The 25857-nt window shown below is 46.5% G+C and overlaps 1 protein-coding gene across 1 annotated transcript in view; it reads right to left on the bottom strand.

Moving 5' to 3' along the window:
• The window catches only part of ptpn13 (protein tyrosine phosphatase non-receptor type 13), a 56745-nt gene that overhangs the window by 8756 nt on the left and 22132 nt on the right, over window positions 1-25857 (bottom strand). Inside the window, exons 7-31 of the mRNA XM_080847051.1 lie at window positions 25452-25857; window positions 17179-17271; window positions 15964-16045; window positions 13769-14006; window positions 13557-13631; window positions 13243-13417; window positions 12703-12853; window positions 12435-12573; window positions 12004-12156; window positions 11537-11719; window positions 11245-11407; window positions 10749-11145; window positions 9975-10084; window positions 9091-9147; window positions 8308-8397; window positions 7745-7852; window positions 7405-7536; window positions 3892-4316; window positions 2957-3100; window positions 2071-2164; window positions 1795-1880; window positions 1485-1629; window positions 1140-1354; window positions 900-998; window positions 410-792 (exon numbers count right to left, since the gene is read on the bottom strand). The exon at window positions 25452-25857 is cut by the window's right edge and continues 179 nt beyond it. Of these exons, the coding sequence (XP_080703177.1) occupies window positions 410-792; window positions 900-998; window positions 1140-1354; window positions 1485-1629; window positions 1795-1880; window positions 2071-2164; window positions 2957-3100; window positions 3892-4316; window positions 7405-7536; window positions 7745-7852; window positions 8308-8397; window positions 9091-9147; window positions 9975-10084; window positions 10749-11145; window positions 11245-11407; window positions 11537-11719; window positions 12004-12156; window positions 12435-12573; window positions 12703-12853; window positions 13243-13417; window positions 13557-13631; window positions 13769-14006; window positions 15964-16045; window positions 17179-17271; window positions 25452-25857 (4343 nt within the window). The remainder of the gene's footprint in view (window positions 1-409; window positions 793-899; window positions 999-1139; window positions 1355-1484; window positions 1630-1794; window positions 1881-2070; window positions 2165-2956; window positions 3101-3891; window positions 4317-7404; window positions 7537-7744; window positions 7853-8307; window positions 8398-9090; window positions 9148-9974; window positions 10085-10748; window positions 11146-11244; window positions 11408-11536; window positions 11720-12003; window positions 12157-12434; window positions 12574-12702; window positions 12854-13242; window positions 13418-13556; window positions 13632-13768; window positions 14007-15963; window positions 16046-17178; window positions 17272-25451) is intronic.

The raw sequence follows: 25857 nt of genomic DNA on the forward strand, positions 1-25857 counted from the left end.
AGAAATGTATAAGCTAACCCATATGCTAGCTGCTACCTTTCCCTGACCATGCTACCAGATTCTGCTAAGCAATGGATGCATAGGCTACCTGTCAATTCCTGTGTAGGCTACATCGTCTGTGATCTCATAATTACGAGATCTTTACTCACAATTCAAACAAAATGATCTTTCTCGGTAGATATTTTCTCTTAAGGTTCTAAGTCATAATTATGAAATAGATTTTTTTTAAGTGCGCATCCCTATATTGTGACTTGTGAATACTGTGTAGACCTTCTATGGAGACAGCTAAAATGCTGAACAGTGAGTCTGGCTAACCACTTCCTTAAATATCAATAATTAGTGGTCTCTAAACTATGTCTAAGACTTAAAATGTAAAGATTATGGGAGCCAGGCCTGTTCTGCCCTGTACCTTCTGTTGAGCTCTGTCCTGCAGATGGACTGGTTGGGAGAGTAATAGGCTGATCGAACTGTATCGTCCAGCTCACATGGGGATTCATACTGGCTTAGTCTTCCCAGCGGAGTGTTGTTGCTGGGGGTTTGGTCAACACTCCTGTCCCATGATTGGCTACTGTGCTCCAGGGCAGGGATGAAGGCCTCCTCCACCTCCTCGTCATCATCTGTGCTGTCACTGTAGCTGTCCCGGCGGCTGGGGGATTTCATCAGCAGCCTCTCCAGAGCCTCCTCCACTGGGCCCAGGCTCCACTGGCTGTCCCCCCCAGCAGGAGAGCCTGTCCTCGGCTGGCTGGGCACAGGATGAGAATGGACCTCCTTGCGAGGGGAAACCTTGGGAGTCTGTGGAGGACAGGGAACAAATCCAAGCTCATGAAATAAGATCATTAGGCAAGCCTTTTTCTTTGTGGCATTTGGGAAACATGAGGAGAAGCATTTTTTTTTCTCACCACCAGAGAGAAGTCAATTTCTGGCAGAAGTCCTTTGTCTGGTCTACAGAGCAGCAGAGTGACCTCCTGTCCTGCTCCTCTCAGAGCTGATATCACCTCCTGTAACAAGCCAGACTACAACATCAAGACAACCATAGAATACTGCCACTTCAGTCTTCTAGTCTATATCCTCTTTAAAAAACATCAGGTGGATTACTGTGGTCATGAAATTCAAAGTCTGTTACAAACTAACAAACGTACATGTTGTGACAGGCCCTTGAGTGAAGTCTGATTGACGCGCAAGATGACATCGCCCACTTCAATTAGGCAACTCTCTGCAGCTGGTTGCCCAGGGAACAGCTTCTTCACTCGAACCATGCTGGTCGGGGCTGGTTCCCCTGGAACGTTCTCCTCACGACTGAAGCTGAAGCCGAGGCCAGAGGAGTTCTTCAGCAGGCCAACCTCAAACACATTATCTACAAAAGAGGAAACATGGAGAGGGATGCCATCAGGTTTCCCATTAGTTGCTGAGCCCATTACAAGTCTGATATGGAGAGCAGTGAGTATGGCTGGTGGTGTCTTATGCTGTCTTAAACCCACACTCACCATCTGTCACAAAGTGGTAGTCAGGGGGAGGTTTCTGGGGTGCTCTGGGCTTCACTTGGGGGGGCTCTGCAGTGGTCTGTGGGGTGAGTGGGGCGTGGATGCTATCAGCTGGGGGCTGACCCTTCTCTAGCAGCAGGTGGACAACCTGAGTGACAAAAGAGTTCAAAGGTCAGAGCAGAAGTCACATCCACATGAAGCCACTCAGAATACCTGAAATTATGGGTCACAAGTGAGGAGCCCTCATCGGAAAAAACGGCTAAATATCATTTCTGCTTCGGAGCAAATGAAGAAGATAAAGTGGTTGTCTTACTTGTCCAGTGTCTCTAAGAGCTTCCACAGCCTGCTTGTGAGTAGCTCCTTCCAGGCTTTTCCCATTCACAGCCATCACTCGATCACCTGGTGAAGACAAACACAGGTGTCATGTGACACAAACATTTGACACAAGGGCTGACGCATACTACGGTTACAACTGTTACTTTCTGAAATCCAACAATTCAAATTTGAGAAAAAAAAGGCAGAGAAATATGCTAAGCAACTCCAGAGACCATGTGCCCCCTGACAGGGCTGAATCCCTGACAAGGCTCACCTTTTTGAATTCTCCCATCCAACTCAGCTGCTCCTTTAGGGATGATGGCTTTGACATAGATTCCTCCATGCTTCACTGTAGTGTTTGATCCACCCTGAGACGGACAGAAATATTAATACGCTCGTCCATGCCACTGTTATATTAGTAATGTAATGTCCTAACCCATATTGCACTGCAGTCCTGCCTCTCTCTGACCTACCTCTAGATGTGGCTCTGTTAAAGGGTTACTATTAATCCATTTTAACAGTGTTGTGCTCAATTGAGGATGATTTAGTAGGTGGTGTTATGGACCCAAGCCTTTAAAAATGATCGCGTGATTTAAAATTAAATTATAACGGAGTTAGATGTGAGCAGTCGTGTGCAGTAATTAATGAACTTCAGTTGATTTGAATTTGACATGAATTGTTAAAAAGAATTGTATTGCTCCAGAGGTGAAGAATAGCTGAATCATTTCAATCGTGCAAGAGGAAGTAATTTCACAAGACAAGATCACAGCACAGCACAGCACACGTCAGATTGATGAGACTGAGAAGATGCAGCCAGCGCGAAATCAAACCGGTCACAATGCAATCAATTAAAGATGGATCAGCAATTCAATGCAGGCATATTTAGTGAGGTGATCAATGTTGGAAACCAATTTCTGCGTTTTCCGTCCTCTGCTGGCAACAGTCTGAACTGCACCTACTGTGTTTGGTGTTACCGATTCGCTGATTCAAAATGCTTGTAAAAATCTGCATGCAATGAGAGCCAATCTACTTTCCCCAAATGAAGCCAAGCAGCGGACTTCAAAAGCAGGCACACGCTACAGGCAAAATGGGAAAAAAACAAACACACACAGTCATGAGTTAAAAGAGAAGGGAGAAAATAAAGAGGAGAGAGTGAAAACCTTTCCAAACAGTACCGTCACACTAATGCCCAGGCTGCTGTCTATTTTGGACAGCTCAACGTCAAATAGATCTCCAGGTTGGAGACTATTGACCCCTGGGGCATTACCACTTAAATGTCCCATGATGCAGCTGGGAGATAGCTCCTGCAAACAGAGAAGAGGTGTGTGTGAGTAGACAGCACTTCACACACACTTAAACATGCAGAGGGGGCTAGAGGTAGAGAAGACACTTGGAGGTCCAGTTAAGAGAGTGGCCAAGCACATATCAAAGATCAAGTCCCATGCAGCAATGTCATGCAGTTTCTCATTTCAAATGCAGGCATGCCCGTCAATTTGACACAAGCAGTTAGTTTCTGATCAACATAGCACTAGCATGATAGCACCCTGTGAAGTGTGTTTGTGTGTGATCGACAGGCTGAGTGACCTTGAAATTATGGAGCGGAACTTGGTGCAGGAAACTACATAACTCTGCGCAGTCAATGATGTAATGAGGAGACGTCTGTCTGACGAACCATGATTGAACCATGCACATGACTGCCATACATGATGTAGGAGGACTAATCAAATCAGCTTGTCTTTATTTAGGCAAACTAGCAGAGCATGACACCAGTAATGCCAAAGGGGAAGGTCACTGCCTAAACAATATTGTTAATCACATACTTGGAGAAATATATGCAAGTCATTTGAACTTGTTTCATGTCAAGTATCTCAATAGAGTTTTTTTCTTTTATGCAATGCAATTTGATTCTACCTCCACTTCAGCTTTGATCCCAATGAGCTGTATACTTAGAGATCTGAACTGAACTTGTAACCAATGATGCCTCAACCCAGCCAACTTAAAGACACGGCCACATGGTCATAATATTCCACTTTGCGGATAAACTCCTTCTCTCAAGCTTCCAACATTGTGGCATCCATCTTTCCTCTGACTATACCTTTTTAAGTTTAAGTTTCTCTCGGCTACCAGAGTATGTCTCCTCATCCATATCCGAGTCTCCTCTGTCTGAATATTCGGGTTCTTTGGGCATCTCTAGCACCTTCTGGGCTTTCCTGGTCTTAGGAGGCAGAGCGGGTGGGGTGGTGTCCTGACTGGGCTGGGCTGCAGGGGGGTCCGCTGGAGGGGGGCTGCGGTGGAAGCCATTGAGCTGAGCCTGGGGCAGATTGGTGCTGTCTGTGAGAGAGTTGTTCAGGCTCTCCTGCCGTCGGCCTGGTGGGGAGACAGAGACACTGGGGGCCGGTGGAGGGGGACTGGGGGACCCTGCGTTCTCCTCAGATGATGACTCCAAATCTGTCTCCATCCTCTGAGCAGAAGTGGTCACGGGGGGCGTGGCGCTGTAGCGAGGGAAGCTTGAAGGGGAGCCTGAGATAGAGGAAACCAACACAGTTACATTGAAGTCACACTGTGCTGTGTACAAGAGCATAATGTTTCTAGTAAGCACACTTGCTTACCAAATTAACACTACCATCTCAGAATAATCATACCCAAGGAGATCAGAACTACTATTTTCTGATTATCCCTTGCATAACCCCTCATAATAATTGCAATTATTCCAAATGATAACACCTAGAAAACAAAGATACACATAAAGTATGATATATTATTGGTATAACTTTACTACAACATTATATAATAGGCTGGTCTCCCCAGCCGATACAGGTCACAGGATTTCGATTTTTAAATAAAATTGTTGATGCAATTGCCATGCAGTTTAAAGCGTGCAATGCGCAATGTACAGGTCTTATAGCTATGCACATTAGTCCTGGTGTAAGTGCTCTGAAATACAATAGTACAGCTAGTAATGCAGGGTACATACAATATTTCAGCTAGTAATGCAGGGTACATACTCTGATTTTAGGACACTCAAGAGGTTGGTAAAAAGCAGTTCTATGCAGCCATTAAAAAAACAGTAATCATTAGAATACCGACCGTAAATCCTCAAATAGTGGCCGGGGCTTGTATTTGCTCAGATACACATACGCGTTTTTGTAAAAACGGGACGCAAGCAAATGCATTGATTCCTATGGTACGGCGCGTTTAAAGCGTGCGCCCCTTCTCCACCACGCGTTGCGTCTTTGAAGCGTTTTTTAGGTGCGCTTAAAAGTTGAACTATTCTCAACTTTCCAGCGCAAGGCAGGGAAGCGCACCGCACTTTGCCAAGGCGTTACTGAAGTGTTTCTGCCTGAAAAAAGACGAGTATGTGTATCTGAGCCCAGGCTGCACAGCGCACCGGCCTTTATTTGGGGCAGGCTTGTATTAGGGGCAGGCCTTTATTTCTTACTTATCTTCTGTTATAGAATTGTATTATTTAAATAATGGGCATAATTGCAGTAGGCTAATATAATTCATTGCATATGCGTTCAACACTTCCTGCACATCGCGTAGCGCTTTAGGTCGGGGTGTCAACACAAAAAATAAACATCGGAGTTATGGTCTCTCCACTGTCAGTCACGGAGGAAAAGATTTCCAAAGCCTTGAATTTAATCATTTTTCTAGACACTCTATTATGCTTATCGCGGACTGAAAACATTTATTCAACGAGCTGGTTTGATATCCAGCCTAACTTTCTTTCTACCTCCACCTGCTAGTCGTAGCCTATCACATTCGTCTCGGGTCAATGTCAAACTTCTTTGCTGCTTTTTCTCCCGAATGTTCTTCAGCAATCAGCATACACCATCTCTTTGAATTTAATATCAAAGTTACGTAAGTCTACTACTGCTTTATGATCCCTTCTGGAAAAAGTAACCTAGCCAACTAAAACGTTACAGATAAACAACAGTAGGCTATACGATAAGTGCATTTAGGCTAAACATTCGCCTAGTAGTCCTACGTGGGGACATTTCTTTTTTTTTATTGCAAACAGCCCATGAGATTAGCCAACAATATTATATAATATAATATTAAACATGAGGAAAACATGTATTTGTGAAATGCATTCAATAAAATTGTGATGCCTACTTTGAGCCGACGGACTGATGCTGGTAGGCTACAGTAATATACCGGTAGGGTCCGTGGATCTTCTGGCCAATCGATTTTCGTTTTAAAACCAGGAAATGGAAAACGGATAACGAGCCGTCTCCCGTCTCGGAGTCGGAAAATGGGAAACGAGGAACGAACCTATTTCCCATTTCCGATTTCCGATTTCAAAACGGGAAACGGGGAACGGGGAACGGGTCGTTTTCTGTGGTTCGTGTGCGTGGTTATGAATGGAAATTCGGGTAAATAAAAACAGGGGCAATTTTCCATCACTGATTTTGCATTAATATGACCCGGAACTTGATGTCTTTTGTCAGTGTCTGTTAATCATGGCTACCGTTGATGAAGTTGTGAGCAACAAGTGTCCGAGAATAGTACACCATCAGCGGACTGGCCCCGAGCTGCTAGACCCCTGTCTCCATCCTCCACAGGCACCAGGCACCAGGATGTGAGCAACAAGTGTCCGAGAATAGTACACCATCAGCGGACTGGCCCCGAGCTGCTAGACCCCTGTCTCCATCCTCCACAGGCACCAGGATGTGAAGATAATGTGTCCGAGGACAGTGCACCATCAGCGGACTGGACCCGAGCTTCTAGGCCCTTGTTTTCATCCTCCACAGGCACCGGGATGTCAAAAATATGTGTCCGAGGACAGAGCACCATCCACGGACTCTCTACGAGCTTCCAGGCCCCTTGTTTTCAACCTCCACAGGCACCGGGATGTCAAAAATATGTGCCCGAGAAAGATGCACTATCAACGGACTCTCTACGAGCTTCTAGGCCCTTGTTTTCAACCTCCACAGGCACCGGGATGTCAGAAATATGTGTCCGCCAAAGATGCACCATCAACGGACTCTCTACGAGCTTCTAGGCCCTTGTCACAGAACCAGTTCCGGGTCATATTAATGCAAAATCAGTGATGGAAAATTGCCCCTGTTTTTATTTACCCGAATTTCCATTCATAACCACGCACACGAACCACAGAAAACGTTCGAAACGTTTTGAAATGGGAAATGGGAAATGGGAAATAGGTTCGTTCCTCGTTTCCCATTTTTCGACTCCGAGATGGGAGACGGCTCGTTATCCGTTTTCCATTTCCTGGTTTTAAAACGAAAATCGATTGGCCAGAAGATCCACGGACCTGGTAGGCTACTTTATTTTACCCCCGGCTTGTATTCGGGGCCTTTATTTGTCCGTATGGACCACGACCCCGGCTACTATCTGAAGCCCGGCTTCTAATTGAATCCCGGCCTTTATTTGAGGATTTACGGTATGTTATTTTACCACAAATGTTTATCAGCACAAGGTCAAACAGCATATCAGCCTATTCTGATAGTAGTTGGTCAAACAACAACAGCGTTCCCTCAGCGTTCTGTCATGGTCAGTAAAACAAATTCAAAATAAAAGTGGTGATCTCTGCGCCTGTAGTTCTGAACCCTAATAATATATCTGGATATCAGTGAGCAAAGCTTACCTTCAAAAAGCCTCTCTTTGGGCTGAGACACCATGAGTGTGACTTCATCAGAGGCGTTCTGAAGGATTTCCACAGCAGCTTCATGAGGAAGGCCCTCCAGATTGATGTCATTTACTGAGATCAGCCGGTCTCCTGATAGAGCCATCAGGGAGAGAAACACACCATTCAGTCACAACTTTTTTCAATGACTTCCACATCACAGAGATGGTTCAGTCATTTTGAGGTAATTTTCCATTTTTGCCAGGTGATGAATACTTATTCCACCACTATTTCTCCCTACTGATATGTGTGTTTTGTCACTAACAGATTTGTAGATGGAATTATCTAAGAGTATACAGACCAGGCTTCAGGCAGCCGTTGCTGTCAGCTGGACCTCCAGGAGTTATGGAGCTGATCAGAGTCCCAAGTTCCATCCGTCCTGAGCTCTCTCCTCCTACAATCTGGAACCCTGGCGATAGAAAAATAGAGAGGAATTATTCTCAAAGAAAAAGAACAACATTTAAAAATGTACAGTCAAATGATAAAAAAAATATTGTGAAGCCAGTTTATACAAACCAAATGAAAAACTGCTGAGAGACTTTCAAGCTAGAAACTTCTTCAAAAGGAAAATATAAAAGGGAAACATATAAAGCCTCTCACCCCTCCCTCCATGATTCATTAATCACTACAAATGGGGCTGCAACAACAGTTTATTACCCCCTTTATGCATACAAGAGGCATCTGCTTTGGCCCAGATAACCCCATTCTGTCCCCCTGACATTCAGTCTGTGTCTGTGTCAACTGTGGAGGCACTCACATGATATATGGCTTCCCCAGCCATATATGGCACAGACAACTTCCAGCACAAAGAGGGAAGGAGAGAAAAAAACAGAAGGGGGGGGGGGGGGGGGGGGGGGGGCTTACCCAGACCATACTTTGCATCCTTCTTCAGATTTACGGTCATAATCTCCCTCTCAGGGGAAGGCAAGGCATTCAGCTTCTTCTTCAGAGAATCTGTTTGTAAAGGCCAGCAAGGAAACAATCAGTGTTTCTAAAGCTGACTTCCCTGGCAGAAGAGAGAGACTGGGGTTCAGTAGCCTTTCCACTGCCACTGATGTTGCTACGGCTACTGAGCTGCAAGGGAATGGTCAGAGTGGGTTGTGTACACAGCTGCTAGGTACATGCACTGCTTGGATCAAATTACACTAGATGGAAGAGCGAGTAAATATTTGGGGGGAAAAAAATCATGTAAAATACCTGACTTCAACATCACAGGCAGCCAGTGAGAAAACGATACATCCAATCATTATTCTGTACAAACAAACCTAATTTGTGTGAGTCGTGGCTGAATGTTTATAGGCTGCATTAACCCTCTCTGGTGTGGAAGACATGTCAGTCTGCACTGCAACAACTGCCAGAGCACAGAGCAGACTGACACACAAGTGGGCTTGGCGAATCGGTTACACGCAGGGATCAATGAGATTAAGCAGTAGCTGAGCTGTACATCACAGCTATAGGGCCCAGAGGGGGCTGCAGTTATGGCATGGGCATTCGAGATGGAAGCTTAATGGGCTCTAACAATGTGTCTCTCTCTATGCGTCTGTGCACGCTAATGGAAACAGTGCGATGATAACGACATGCTTGAAAGGAGATGCAGCTTTGGGATTCTTTGTAGAAGGAAATTTGCAACCTCATTCCATCACATACCATTGACTGTCAGGGAGGCAGGGCTGGAGGGGAGTCCTGAGCTTGCCATGCTCACACCTACACAGCGTCAGACAGTGAGAGACAGACAGACAGACAGGCAGGCAGGCAGACAGATGGATAGATAGGCAGGTAGGCAGACAGACAGAGAAAAGAGATAAATTGTTTTACATAGACTAATCAAAGAAATTAAATAGAATTACAAATGACTATTTCTATGGTCTATAATCAACATTGCCTATCTTTATCCATGACAACAGTGCATCAATGTATAGCAATCCCTCTGGTTAGTGCCCGCGCCGCTATGAGTGAATTAAAGCATCATTCTAGCCTCTACCAGTCACACTATCTTCAGATTTTTTTTCTCTTATCAGAGTTTAAAGATTCAACACAACTCAAATGTACTTCATCCCTTTGAGAGTGCAGTGCTAGAAGATCAAAGGCAACCATCTCACAGGAGACAGAGTCACTGCTATGAGAAAAACTGATTTTTAGAGAGACTGAGAACCTTGACAACTCCCCCTCAATCCCCGCTTTGATGTCTACATCACTGGATGAATGGCATAACTGCCTGGCACTAATATAGAGAGGCACGTACGCAAACTGGAACATGCAAATAGAACCATTCAGACACAAAGCAGCAGACACAGGCAAGCATACGCATGGAGTCTCACGTACAGATATGGAGACGATCAATCATAGAGGCAGAAAGACAGAGATGCCAGCAGAGAGACAGACAGAAAGCATGCAAGCAGGCAGGCAGACAGACAGACAGGCTGGCAGACTGTGATCAGGGTGAAGACCTGGAGCAGACAGACAGAAAGCTCTAAAAAGAGCATCTCCTGTTGTAGTAAGTTCTAAATAAAGTCACGAGGACGTGTTCTGACCTTCGACATAGGCGTTGGCTGTCTCCTCACAGGAGGAGGAGTCCGACTCTTTCTTAAACTTCTCGGGGCTCCAGTGGGGGTTGCTGTGGACCAGAGGACTGAACGTACTGCTGGGGAGAGAGCAGAGGGGGGAGGGGTGCCAGTTACTACCACAGCCAGCAGATGCAGTGAGCCACAGTTTGATTTAATAATTCTGTCTGTTCTAGTGTCTAGTGAGGGCAGTGGTGGTGAGGTCGGCAGCAAAGGGCAGTAATAAGGATGGGACTGGACGGGAGAGAGCAGTAATTAGGATGGGACTGGACGGGAGAGGGCAGTAATAAGGATGGGACTGGACGGGAGAGAGCAGTAATTAGGGTGGGAATGGACGGGAGAGGGCAGTAATAAGGATGGGACTGGACGGGAGAGAGCAGTAATTAGGGTGGGAATGGACGGGAGAGGGCAGTAATAAGGATGGGACTGGACGGGAGAGGCTTGTTTTGCCTCATCACAATTGTATCCAAGAGAACTGGACGAAAGGGCAACTGGGAGGGCTGTGTGAAAATTGCTCCAGTATATCACATAACTCTTCCTCTGAATAAGACATCAAACAAATCATGCTGTATGAAAACCTGACCCAAAGATAACACTTTTTCACTAGGTGGCTGATAGACCTTTTGTTTTTTGTTCTTGCATGACATGTCTGAGACACTATAAAGAGCAGTGTTTTAATCTGTTTTGCTCTCTGTTCTTGTCATGTAACTCTCACTATGACTCCATTAGGTGTTGGTGACTCACGTGTCCTGCTGTCTGCTGACCGTAATGGAGTCTGTGTCAGAGCAGGCGCGGTGGTGAGAGGGCAGCAGGGTGGACGGCCGCGACGCGCTGCTCTGGGACTGGCTGCCGTAGGAGAGCCCCGCCCGGTGCTCGGGCGACTCGGGCAGCTGACCCAGGTTGTGATGAGAGCGGCTCAGGAGACGGGGGTTGGGGTTGGGCACGTAGCCGGGGTAAGAGGGGTCAATGGGGGCATGGAGTCGGCCCAGGTGGTGCTTGTTTAGAGCGGCCTCCGAGCAGGACATCCTCTTGAGGTGCTCGCTCTCCGAACGTGCACTGGGGGCCAGACTGAGCACGCTCACTGCCCTACCCATACCTTCAGGTGGAGTGGTGAACTGCAGGCTACTCAATGGGCAATTCTCTGTCAGGGATACCAAGAAACACATTTCAGTATTATTAGTTCTAGTATTAACATAAGTATCAGGCCTCTGAACACCTCCAATAAGGGTCACAGTTTTACCCAAGTCCTTGGTCTCCTGATTGCTCTGTCTGGCTTTCGTGTGCAGGTGGAATTTGTGCTGGGCGGAGCAGTGGTTCAGCAGATACTGGCAGGTCTTCTGGCTGTCTGTCTGAAACAGGTGTTTGATGCCGTCTGAGGTGTTCTGGAGAGAGATCTTCTTTTTCTGCAGGAGACACAAGCCCACCCACATGGTGATGGTGAAAGCAAGTACTAGCACATGCAAATATGCATTGGGTTTTAGTCCTACAAAAACATTTGATCCAAAATGCAATTATAGGCCAACTGAACTTACAATGAATGAGATTTTCTTTGTTTCTCTCCAGGGGAACCTCAGCACAGGAGTCCGGTTACCATTCAGGACCTCAAAGATCAGCACACCCTTGGAGAAGACACCCAGCATGATGCCTGTCTGAGACCTCTTCTCAGGCAGCACGCGATGGAAGTGGACACCATACTCGGTGAGTCGTTGGCACACCTTCACATCAAACAGCAGGAGAGAAGTCAGCTAGACTCATTTCTTTGTCTTTACTTTACTATGTAATTAATTGATTTTGCCCTCATTTATACAGGGGTTATCATGTATGAAGCTACATGAAATGCTTGGGATGTTCTTCTGTGTCTCACAGTCAGTCAGCAAAATTGACAACTGGCTTTGTGACACCTCAGACTAAACATGACACTATGACTAAAAGCACTACATTGACAGGCAGTGGGGATTGATAGGATGTCTGTTCTTAGGGGCCCTTGAGAGGCTCTTACTTTAAGGAACTCAAATTCTGCCTCATCCTCAGAGACTCCGTAGTAGGAGCTGTGGAGCTTGGGCAGGTCCTCTTTGATGGATGTCTGGTCAAACTTGTCCATAGCGGAGGCAGGCAGATAGTGCTCCATCCTGAAATATGTCTTCCCATGGAGCTATCGAGGATGAGATGGCACAGACAATTATTTGTGGTGTACAACACAGGGTCTCTAGCTCCACCGATTACACAATTAGAGAGGAGAATTAGAAGATCTAAAAAAGAGTACCAGTAAATAATAGTGGCCTACATAACTAAACCAAAAAAACCTCTTAATGGTCAAAACAGAAACAGATGGACCAATGTGAAAGTTTGACTTTGCACTTGAATGGAGAAGCACTCTGTCTTACATGCTGGCTTAGACTAGTTCTGGGAAAGCGCCATGGCAGTCTTTACCTCCAGCTGGTAGTCACCAAACTCTGCCTGCAGAGCAAGAGAGGCCAGAAGCATGGCGCTCTCCAGGTCACATCGCATCCTCTCCTCCAAGATGTCTTTCCGCAGCTGCAAGTAGTACTGGTGTTTGGTCATCATGTGTCTGGGTTTAAAGAAATGAACAAGGATGGTAATTACTATTACAGGCTGCACAGAGGCCCCTCCCCTGCCTCAGGTTTCTGTGTGTAGGAGTGAGAGATAAGAGCACTGGGCTTTTCTCCTGGGCTCTTACTGAATGAGGTTAACATCGTCTAAGAAAAACTTGATGCGCAGGAACAGATTGAAATTGACGTCAGTTTTTTTCTTTTTGGGATCTTCCTTCCAGCCATCAGGGGCCACTTTGGTCAGTTTGGCATCAGGGTCGACAAAGAAAAACTCATCGTCTGCAATACATAAACATACACACACAGAGAAATGTATGAGGCAGTGAGACCTTTTGAACATAAACAAGCTTTAAGCTGCTGTTTCATAAGACTGTCATGCACCAACTTGCCCAAATGAACCTTTGCCAGATACAAACAAGTTAATTGAGAAAAAAAGCTCACAGCTACGTCACAGAGACTGCACACACACTGCCAGATAAACATCACTGACATTAAAACACAGAGATTACACTGGCAATAAAACATAACCGAACTGGATACAAAGGTCACTGTCAGAAACTCTTTCAAAATCCTTGCCACTGAATCCCCAGTGTACAAAGACTGAATCAATTAGTGATCAATGGACAGGACTGATCAATGTCACGCAGTCATGCGTGGCTCCCCCTCACCTCTCAGGCAGGCTAGGCCAAAGAGGTGGTGCTCCACCAGGCCCACGTGAGCCACCACCATGTCCAGCACGTCCTTGCACATCGCCTTCACATCGCTGCTGAGCTCCAGACGCTGGCTATTCAGCAGCACCACCCCCACCTTCCGCTGGCTCTCCTCCACCTTCCCACGCTTATTCTTGGGGAAAGACGAGGGAACAGATGCAGCAAGTCGGAAATTCAGACTAGAATTTTATCAAACTTTAAAGGCATAGGAATGCTTGTCAGAGACTTGTAATCTTTTAGCTATATTGCACCTTGGGAAAAACATGGCTCACCATTATGGAGGAGGGGACGCTCAACACAACACAAGGCTCACTGGCCATCTTTACAAATTCAGGCCCGTAAAAGTTCTACAAACAAAAAAGGACAAAAAAAAGTTACAGAATATTCTTAAGTAACATAACGAAGAGCAAGTTTTAGATATGTGTATTCCCAGTTATGATATAGCAAGTATAACGTTCTATGTATGTATGTAACTGGAGGGTACCTTAGGCTTGCGTTGAGCAACCGTCCCATCCAGAGGACTGCTTCTGCGAGGCTCGCGCAGATCCAGCATTGAGGTGCGGAGGTCGTCTGAGGGGTAGAAGCTGGTGCGGATGCGGGTGTCCTCCACTGGGTGGATGCTGGCGTGAGAGAGACGCGCCTGGAGGCGGTGGATCTGCTCCTCCTGCCGCTGGATGAGCAGCTCGGTGCCAAGAGTCTCATCAGGAGCCGCTTCCAGCAGCCTGCCAGGCAAGAGCACAGGGAGACAGAGAATGTCATATCCAAAGACAGCACACATGACAGAGACAGACAGACAGAGAACGTCATCTCCACAGACAGATAACGTCATCTCCACAGACAGAGAATGTCATATCCAAAGACAGAACACATGACAGAGACAGACATACAGAGAACGTCATCTCCACAGACAGAGAACGTCATCTCCACAGACAGAGAATGTCATCTCCACAGACAGCACACATGACAGAGACAGACAGACAGAGAATGTCATCTCCACAGACAGCACACATGACAGAGACAGACAGAAAAGGCCAAACATGCCATCCCACTCAGACCTAGATACAACACAGAACATGGAAGATCAGGTTGGCACATTACATAATAAAAAAAGAAAACTTTACATAAATGAATCCCTCTCTAATATCAGCCGCAAACATGTGCTTATGACCAAGCATTTACATAATTCTGTGGGAACTGGTTGGGTTCAATGTCAATGACTGGGGATATCTGATTATGGCTAGCCTGTATTATAGAAATGAGACACTTTTCAACCTAAATATAGGCGGTAGATTTGTTTAAGTCTGTTTAATCCACATTAAAGCATGTTTCATGAGAGCTTTGAGGCTACGGAGAGAGCAAAGTACCCTTAGAGGCAGATTAACATTCTTATTCAAACAGCCTTGGAAAATACTTGTTATCGCCACACCTAATCTCCACTACACAGAAGAATCTGTTCAGAAAAAAGGTGTGTGTGTGTGAAGGGGGGGGGGGGGGGGGGGGGGGGGGGGGGTTCATCCTTTTTTTCCATTTTATTCTGAGCATCAGTCAGTCAGTGGGAGAGGGAGGTGGTGGTGAACCTGAGGCCAGGTGTCCCAACACCTCTGCCAACACTCTGCACTCAGCCTCTTGTTGCTATGACAGCAGATTATCCCCTCAGTGCGGCGTGGCATTTTCCCATGACACTGACCTCAGCGCGCCGGCATGCCAGTCTGAGCCAGGGCCGGGCACAGCCAGCTGGGAGCACTAGCCGGGCACTTTGCACTGTGGCTCTCTGTCTGGAGGCCATCTCCTCAAATCAGTTATAAAAATCACAGCTCCCGAAAAACTGATTAAATCGCACAGGCCAGCACTAGGCAACTGTTGCCATGACAACACAGGGGCGGGAGGTTATTGCTGCCGGGGTAGTTTAAATAGTGAACAGCAGAGGGGACTGGAGAGCCACATTGTCACCTGGGGAGGAGAGTAAGAGTGTGTGTGTGTGTGTGTGTGTGTGTGTGTGTGTGTGTGTGTGTGTGTGTGTGTGTGTGTGAGGGGGGGGGGGGGCGGTGGTGGGTGTAGAGAGAGGGAATGGTGACGTATGGTAAGCCATTTTATGACTAAGTGAGTTGCTGATTAAGTAAAAGCAAGTGGATAAACTAACAAGTAAACAATTAACATACAAGCGCATACAAGCGCACACATGCTCACATGGGAAGAGCTTGGTCTTGGATTTCCTGTTGTGTGAAATTGTCGTCTTTGGAAAATTACAAGCATGAAAGAACAAAAGATGACAGCCCTACTACTTCCACAAGTTGTGTAAAAACTTTCAACATCTTTACACCCATACATGTACACACTCTTACACAAGGAAACACACTCACACACACACATATGTTGTAATTTTGGAGAGTAATATGAGCACACTGAGAAAAGGTTGACCCTGATGACACCTTTAGGTAGAATATTAACAGGTGCTGGAGATGAGGCAAACTGGACAGGGGCGTTCAGACATACCACAGGATCCACATGAGTACCCAGGTATGTGCAAACAGAGAAGAAAACGTTTCACTCAGCTTCTCTCTGTCAAACACACACACACACACACACACACACACACACACACACACACACACACACACACAGACACACACAGAGACACACACACACCCACACACACACACATAGGGGGAGGAGAAGTACCTCTGTCTGCTGAGGGACAGGCCGTCATGCTCTGATAGAGCCACCTGCGAGCTGCTCCTTCTCCCATCTTCGTGTTTCTTGACTGACAGGAGAGGAACAGGGGGAGCAAGAGGAAGAGGAAGACACAATCAACACAAATGATCAGAAGACCACCAACCAAGGTCCTTAAAGGGGCAGATTCTGAGAGTACCCTCCGTCTCTGATTAGTTTCCAAATCAGGGGTGTAAGTCATGCCACCTCAAGCAACTTCTGAGATGACTCATCGGAGTTAAGAGCACTTAACCCCTGAGATGACTCATCAGAGTTAACAGCACTTATCTCTGAAACTGAAACACAATGTTCCAGTAATAATACAAAGCAATGTGGGCCTGTATCATGTCACATCTACATGCTCTAGAGAGCAATTTGCCCCCAATGGAAGACCAGAGGCCTACATTGAACTACATGGTGTGTATGCGCACCTTTTTTGGTGGGTGTACCTTGTCTATTTAACTACATGGTGTGTATGCTTGGGGTTGTGTGGGTGTACCTTCTCTATTTAACTACATGGTGTGTATGCTTGGAGTGTGTGGATGTACCTTGTCTATTTAACTACATGGTGTGTATGTTTGGAGTGTGTGGGTGTACCTTGTCTATTTAACTACATGGTGTGTATGCTGGGGGTGTGTGGGTGTACCTTGTCTATTTAACTACATGGTGTGTATGCTGGTGTTGTGTGGATGTACCTTGTCTATTAAACTACATGGTGTGTATGTTTGGAGTGTGTGGGTGTACCTTGTCTATTTAACTACATGGTGTGTATGCTGGGGGTGTGTGGGTGTACCTTGTCTATTTAACTACATGGTGTGTATGTTTGGAGTGTGTGGGTGTACCTTGTCTATTGAACTACATGGTGTGTATGCTGGGGGTGTGTGGGTGTACCTTGTCTATTTAACTACATGGTGTGTATGTTTGGAGTGTGTGGGTGTACCTTGTCTATTTAACTACATGGTGTGTATGCTGGGGGTGTGTGGGTGTACCTTGTCTATTTAACTACATGGTGTGTATGTTTGGAGTGTGTGGGTGTACCTTGTCTATTGAACTACATGGTGTGTATGCTGGGGGTGTGTGGGTGTACCTTGTCTATTTAACTACATGGTGTGTATGCTGGTGCTGTGTGGGTGTACCTTGTCTATTTAACTACATGGTGTGTATGCTGGTGCTGTGTGGGTGTACCTTGTCTGTATTCAGGATCTGAGGACGTCACTGAGGGGCTTTCACTGGAGGAGCTGTAGTCACTGTGGTATCTTCTGTGGGTATGAAGGGGATCTGAAATAACACATTAATGAAAACATCAGCTCAATGGCTCAACTGACGTAATGATAATAAACTTCATTCCATCTGGGCTCATTCAGTTCAGCTGTATGTTTCCTGGTTCTCCTGATCAGTCACATAACAAGTCAAACTAGCTTCCAGAGGTAGTGCTACTGATTGAGCTGAAGCACACTTTTTTATTAGCAGTAAGGGTGAACACCTCAATGAAGACATCGGGTGAAGTGTACTCATCCTTCAACATGTGTTTGCCCGCCAAGACGTTCTCAGATCAAAAACAGGGAGCCTTACGTAAGTTCTTTTCTCTGCAAACCACTTCAAAACAACTTTCCAAAGAACAGGGGAAGTAATCCGTTTCAAGAGGATTTCATTCTGTTCGGTTTAGTGGAGTTAAAAATTGGACATAAGAGGCCATAGTTTTAATAAGGGGTGTATTCAGTCGAAAAGGTCTAAAGGTCTTTCAAAGAATTTCTGTTCCATACACATATAGACTTGTGACACATAAAAAAGTAACATCGGCAGGCGGTGCTGGACTTGGTTTTCATGTAAGACCCCAGGCTACATTCATCGACTCCTGTTTTGCTTTCATGCCCACTCACTTCAAACTCACCACCATCTTCACAAACTCGTAAAAGGGTTTAAAAGTAAACTCAAACTGGGAAAGCAATCCCCAACCCTTGCTGTTTCAGACTCCAGGCCTTGCTGTTTCAGTCATTAGAGTGAACGTTTACATGCGCAATACTGTATAAACTTGGTAGCTTAACCCTGTCTGCGCCGTTCAAAGTATGCAGCTCTTACTTTGCACCTTTCTTTTGTGCGCAGTGTAGTTTGCGGTTCAAGTGATACTGTTACCATTTTTGGCAGCATACAATAACAAGTAACTGATACCATTGCTGTTTTAATGAGCAAATCTATCATATCACATCCTCAGAAGAACAGATGAAGCCATGCTTGTGAAATCATGATTGTCACATTTAATCCCCATTCTGCATTAACACTATCCTTAACAAAACCCTGAAGTTGGACACACTTCAAGAATGTGATATGTGATCTCTTCAATCCCTTGCCAGCGTCATGTGGGAGCTTATTAGATGCTGTACACAGTCGTCAGCAGTCCAATTTGTCAAAGCTCAAAGGCCTTGTTTCTAGACCTGACATAAGCATGGCCTTGGAGACCAGATCCCTGCATGGACCGCAGGGCTGAGAAGAATGCCACCTTGCGGATTGTGGTACCACAACCAAACCCCCTTGTGTCTAATTACTTCCGCCAAGGAGTATATTTTCATTGTGTTTGTATGTCTGTAAGAAGGATACATAAAAACTATCAGCTCGATTTTCATGAAACTTGCTGGAAATGTGTAACATTGGCCAAGGAAAAGTGAATCAGAATCATGAGGTGTATCCACGAATGTTGTTTTACTTTCGCTAACGTTGCAAGAAACGGTATTTAGCCTTCGTAGAGGTCTGTCCTCACTCCGAGTGATCCTAGTTCGTTAATTTGACTTTACTTGTCCCTTAATGTGTTCACAGTGTTAAGCCGAAAGAGTTTAAATTAAATTAAAAAAAATCAGCATTATTAAAAAACAATTTCGGCATGGCATGTCTAGCTTGTCTGTTAATACAGCTATGATGTGTACATGACAATTGGTTGCAATCACAAACAAAACAGCCATTTAAAGTTGCATGTTAGAGGTTATAATCACAGTACGTATTTGAATGCAATATTTACATTTGAATTTGTGTTTTCCAAGCAATAAATGGAAGTTTATAATGACGTAACGCTCTCGCTAAATGTGTGTGTGCTCAGTACAGAGGTCTGGGCATGTAAATCGTTTTGTTCTTCTTGTGTGCAGAGTCTGTACTGTGGACATTGAAAATAAAGAAGGAAAGAGCATTTCCGGATACATGTACACAACCACAGACCACAGACCAAGCCACAAACTACATGAGGATGGAACTCTCAGATAGGGAGGGGGAGGGGGGCCTATTATGATGGTAATGACGGACTTAACACCACGGTACACCTCCTAGTACCATGGTATGGTGGTGATTTGGTTGTTGTTACAGCCCTTATGGACCGTCTCAGTGACTCCCACATCAATCCATCTTTGCAGGCGATATGAGCTGGGTGATAGGAAATATTTTAACTAGTGCTGTCAGTTTAACGCGTTATTAACGGCGTTAACGCAAGCCCATTTTAACGGCGACAATTTTTTTATTGCGCGATTAACGCGTTTAAAAAAAATAAATAAATAAAAGATTAACGTTCTTTTTGCCCTCCCAAACTGTGTAGTAGGCTAACGTTACGTTTGAGTGAATGGTGAGCGCGATACGGCGAAATGGATGATAAAAAGCTTCTGAATATAAAGTTTACCTTTAAAAGAAAGCGAGCTTCACTGTTGTCTGAAAATGTCAACATTGCTCTGAAAGCACAGAAGTAGTAGGCTTACCTTTTATTGGTATGGTTTAACTGCACTATACTGCGATGGTAAGCCATGGTTTAACTGCACTATACTGAGTCCTTGTTTATCTGAAATGTGCACTTTATAATTTTATTTTGTACCGCCCTGTTTGGCAATTTTGTTTTTCAATAAAATAAAACATTGAATAAAGCAAGCCAATCCACTTTTCCATGTTGATAACTACAAAAATCACTAATCACTAAAAAAAATAATAATAATAATAAAATGATTGAAGGGACATTTAGAATAGATACAAATTTGCGATTAATAAATGTGTGATTAATCGCGATTAATTTTGAGTTAACTATGACAAAAATGCGATTAATCGCGATTAAATATTTTAATCGTTTGACGGCACTAATTTTAACAAGACAGTTTCTCTTGTTCTGAAGCAATGGAAAAGTCTGTCAGCCATCTGCTCTTTCTTCTCTTCTCTTGGGAAATGTTTAAGCAGAACCAGTACATCAGGTCTGAGCACAAATCTTTAACTTTCAGTCAACATAGGTGACATTCTTGGACTCTGGTTTAGGCTTAAGAGTTTCGAAACGCTGCCTTTAATAAACAATGGAAGGATTTGACATGGGATTTGACTGTAAGCAGCCAATCTGGTACTGTATACTCCATGGCGTTCCATAAAAGACAAATGGATTTGGTCACAAAGATCTGACCGTCAAAGACTACATGAAGGTTCTCTCGGTCATCACTGGTTTCTGACATCCGTGACACACAGAGAAAACTATGGCAAACCAAAGAAACCGGTCTTTTCAGTTAACCTGAAACCACAAAACTTGCAGCACCCATTGTTTTAACCTCATGATGCGGCCTGCTTGTTTGTTTTTCACTTCAGCAGAGAGATCTTTTTAACTCCTACTGCTACTGACACTACAGAATGACAGTCCATCCATCACCTCCATGCACAGCAGTAAGGTGAGCTCTGTTGTTGATAGTTTCGCGTGCACCCTTGGAAAAGAGAGGATCATTCCCATAAGTGAATGAGAACAAAGACGTGACAGAGATGGTAGGCGGGGGGAGGATACATCCGTCAGGAGGGGAAAGTTATGGCATATGTCCTCTCCAGCTTTCATTATGAAAGGACCTGCCACCCACACACTCACTTCTCAAGCACAACTCTGGGGCCCATTGTTAGTCATGTAGCAGAAAACCCTGTGACTCACAGCTTAAGGCCAAGTAAGAGCAGAGAGCAGAGAGCAGAGAGAGGGAAAGAACTAAGAAGAGAGAGAGATGAAGAAGACAGAGAGAAGCAGGGAGAGAGCGATGAAGAAGACAGAGAGAAGCAGGGAGAGAGGGAGAGAGATGAAGAAGACAGAGAGAAGCAGGGAGAGAGAGAGAGATGCCACATGCTCAAGAGATTTGGAAGAGAGATTATGTCATCACTGCATCCTGTAACCTGTATGTATAAAAGTATGAAGGTGTTGGCAGAACCCCGCAAGAGCTTTCAGAGGCATGACTGGAGCCGTCCCTCCCCCAATACCCCCCTTCCTCAGAAGGCTTTGATTGAATTCACAGGAAGAGACTCTTTATGGATTGTAAATCTACGCAGCACCATTAAATGGACGAAGGACACATTTAAAAGACTGACAGGGGTCAAAGCGCCACCGAATTGTTAGAAGGGAAGAGAGCTGTTGTGTTCACATTGAATTGTAATCAGCCACTGGGCAAGCCTCAGTGCCAACACAAGGAAAAGAGATAACAGGGAGAATATGGAGCTCACTCGCTCGCTCGCTGGGAAACATCAGCGTGTTCAGAGTGTTGTGTGACTATCTGAACCCAGAGATACTTTTGTGTGTTAGAATGATTCCATCAACCTCTCACACCATTTAAAATGCTACAGAAAATAAAGTCCCACAGGCTGAGGGATCAGACAGATGTTTGGAGCAGAGCATCCGTCCGTGGCTCAGGGGGCGGCTGCAGACCCAGCTGTTTCCACAGCTCCACTGCTCCTGCCTGAGCTCAGGGCATGTGAACGCATCTTGAGTTCAGCCATCTCACACTCTTCAGGAGCTCCTCTACGCAGGACAGCTCAGGCTATGTGAACGCATCATGAGTTCAGCCATCTAACACTCTTCAGGAGCTTTGATTCCTCTACTCAGGAGAGCTCAGGCTATGTGCATGCATCTTGGGCTCCATGTCAACAAGAGGGTGACGGACGGCCACAGAGTAGGTCAAGGCCAACCAGCACTGTGCTGGGCATTTACTAAGATGAGAGCCAGACACTATAATTCTCTCCATACTCTCTCTCTCTCTCTCTCTCTCTTTACCACTGTTATGTGCCATCTTTCTTGTTCTCCCTCCCTCTTTATGTGTTGCATTCAATCCCTCCCATAGTCTCTCGTCCCCCTCTATTCTTCCCTCTCCCTCTTCCCTTTCTCTCGCTCTGCTTCAATTTGTATCTTTCTTCTGCTGGCCCTCCTTCTGTCCATTCCTGACGCTCTGCCTGTTGTTTTCAGTCTGTCCCTCTGTCATTCATGTCATTCTATTTGTCATTGTCATTCATTCTCTCATTCTCTCTGACGGTACACACGTTCTCATTCCTTTTCACCCTTCTCTTGCTGGCCTGTTTCTGGCTGCGGAGGAGCACAATGGCAGCCCCTTCGCCCCTCCCCTCCATAAATGCAGAGATTAATGAAGCAATTAGCAGCTGATTCACAGGACTGGGGCTGCAGGACGGGCCTGTCTGTGGAAGTCCATTCATGGCAGCGACCGCCATTCCCCGGCACACATAATCACAGACAAACTACAGTGGTGGGGGTGGGGCGGGAGCAGGCGTTTCCTTTCCAAATATGGTTTGTCAAAGAGAAATTGGGGGTGTTACATTTTGGTTTGATTAAAATTCCACAGCTTGCACTGAACTTCTCAGACATGTTAGGACAACACACTCTTCCGGGCTGTGATAGTGTTGCAGCGTCCTCGTAAGCAGACCCCCCTCATGTGATGTAGAGTGTTTGTTCTCCGACCTACAGGGAGGAGCCTGCAGAGAGTTCAGAAGAGCGTCCCACACATTTACAGACTGCTCACCCCAAGGGGAAGACACACACACACACACACACACACACACACACACACACACACACACACACACACACACACACACACACACACACACACACACACACACACACACACACACACACACAATATTCCAGGAACCTAGAAGGCAGCCTTTTCCTCCATAACTGAACTCTAAACCTGTGAGAAAGCTCCCAGCTATTTCCTGCTCCACGCATCCTTCGCCAGAAGCCCTGCAATTTGCCTCGAATCCAGACCAGAGCAAGACCAGCCATTAGCGTCCGCCGTTACATAACCAGCCCAGTACATTCATACGCTAATATCATTTCATCATTCATGCCATTCAGCCACTCCAGGAAAAACCCCAAACTGAATTTGCAGCGAATCAATCATCTCATTATAAGGCTCCTAGTGGCTGTCATAGCCAGGAGCAGCAGGGCAGAAGCCTCAGAGACACAGTTGACGATTAAACCATGGTGACGTAGTGGAGATGGAGTGAACTCCAAGGATAGGTCGGCTATCTCTGAGTGACAGCATTTCTGATGAGGCCTCACAGACACGCACAGGCCATCTGGGTTTCTGTCCATGTGTCAGGCCCGGCTCACGGGGGGGGAGAGAGAGAGAGAGAGAGACTGGTCCAAATTGAGCTGTACAGAAACATGGCTACTTGCCATTAATGCCAGGTGACTGGGCTTTCAATATTACCACTGTGTCTTTAAAGAGAGCAGCTGGTGTTATGATTTCATTTCTAATGTCCTTGGGTGAAGTGTTTCTCTCACTGCCAAGAATCAAGGAAGAATGAAGAAGACATTCTGACCTTTGACCTTAGCCCTGGGAGACCTTTTCACTTCATCTCTAGGAAGTTTTTCACTCTCGACCACCATTCCTCTCTTTAGTACCTCCAGTCTACAGCCCATCGCCCACACCCCGCACACTAACAGACCCTTCCCTTTACCCAATGGGTTCTGCTCTCCCCACCTTCGCCCACTCCATTCCGCCTGGGCCCGACCCGACCCAGCCCGGCCCAGCCCAGTCACATGACCCAGCAGCAGGCAGCGCAAGTCCAATAACATTTGGAATGCCCTCATTCAAGACACATGACTCCTATTACCGCCTGCAGGGTGTGCAGGAAGCAGGGGCCTAATGGAAGCACCTTGGCCTATGCAGAGGGGAGGGTGTGAGGGCACAGGAATGAGAGAGGGAGGGAGGGGGAGAGAGAAAGAAAGAGAGAGCAAATGAGAGGAAGGAATAAAGAAAGAAAGAAAGAAAGAAAGAAAGAAAGAAAGAAAGAGAGAGAAAGAGAGAGAGAGAGAGAGAGAGAGAGAGAGAGAGAGGGCATATAAGAGCATTCAAATCTGGGAGCCAGAAGAGGCCGGGGCTTCCAGTGCTGCCATCGTTCTGAACAACAACGACAGCATACAAAAGACAGCAAAACAAAGAGAGAGAGAGAGAAAAACAGACAGAAATAGACAGGAAGAAAGAAAGAAACCCGGGAGGAAAAGCACAAGAGAAACACAACGCAAAGAAAAGCTGCCAAGCAACACATTTTGGAGGCCCCTACAAACGGTCTGTGCTCAATTACCTCCATTCACAGCGAAACGGCCAGGGGAAAAGGAAAATATTTGGGTTCGACCATCATGACCGGCCGACTCCATTTTAATGGCAGTGGACATTCCTGCGCGTCAGCGTGGCGTCTCGCTACCCTGCTTGTTTTCTTATCGCCCGCCAGCCAGCCATGAAACCCGAACAGTGGGCCCTTACTTCCATAGAGCACCGAACGGACACACGCACACAAAAGAGACACACCTCCCTCCCATTAGCATCGCTGCACAGTAGCTCCTCTTAAATCCTCATAGTAAAAGATTGCGATAGGTCCACCCATAAGGGCTACTTTCAAAGGGGGCAAATGGCCAACGCTGACGCAGCCCCACCAGGGGAAGAGGAGAAGGCCTCCGGTTCTGGTTCAGACGGAGGTTCTGGGCCGCTGAGCACCTGGGCTGAGCGGCTGTTATAAATAGCTACCAAATGAGCTGGCTTGGAGGATGCTGGGTCCTGCGAGGATGGGGGTTTCTGGTGTGAGGCCACATCAGGCAGCAGATGGTGTCCAGACCTGGAGCAGTCAGCCCTGGGATGGGAGCGCTGACAGCGTGCGTGCATGCGTGTGACTGGGGGCATTATCAGCAGACTTCTTTGAATTCAGATTCGCAGAGAAGGAAGAGTGCTCCTACACTGCTGCTCTCCTGGCACAAGACCCAAGCAGTCAGCTTAACACAATTCTGCACGGTGTCAAATTTGAGCAGTTCTTGGCAAGTGTGCATGGGTGGGCTCTGTGTTTGTGTGGCTGTTTGTGTGAGAGACGCTTAGGCAGCAGTGTGATGCACTTCTCTACTGGAATTAGCAATCCATCTCTAATTGGTTGCAGGAATTTGGAAACCAGCACTCTCTCATGATTCACTCTCTGGCGAACAAGTCGCTCTGAAGAATCCCGTCAGGGCTGACCTCCCAAACAGAAGGTGACTGCCACAGTAAACCCGGGGTCAAGCCCTCTCCAGTCACTGGAAACTAATCTTACATCTGTGTTCTGCGAACCAGAAACGCTTCAGAAAAACAACCAACCTCTATTGATGAGCTGCACATGCAAGTGGATCCACCCTCTCCTGCACATTAGGCAGCAGCAGCAGTACTCACCATCCATGGCTTGCTGCAGCGCGTGCAGTTTCCTCTGCCTCTCGCGGATGCGATCGTATGCGCTGCTGAGGGCCGAGCTGACGGACAGCGGCGGCAGGTGGTGGGCCCTTGGGTGCTGCAGCCCGCTGAAATCGGAGTGGCGGCCCTCCTGGGGGCGGGAGGCGGAGCGGTGGCGTCCGGCGGAGCGGGTGCTCAGAGCGCTGCTGCCCCGCCGTGCCTCCTCCAGGCCGCCCCAGTGCAGCATCTCCGGGTCCAGGCAGGCCAGGTCCACGGCCGACGCCCAGTTCTTGCGGCGCTGCTCGCTGCGTTGGGACGGGGCCTTCCTGCTGGCGTCCGTCAGCCGTCCGCGGGCCTGCTGCTGGGGCTGGGCGTGGGTCTGGGACAGCAGGTTGGGGTAGAGGTCGGC

Source organism: Sprattus sprattus (assembly GCF_963457725.1).
Source record: "Sprattus sprattus genome assembly, chromosome: 11".
Taxonomy (NCBI): domain Eukaryota; kingdom Metazoa; phylum Chordata; class Actinopteri; order Clupeiformes; family Clupeidae; genus Sprattus; species Sprattus sprattus.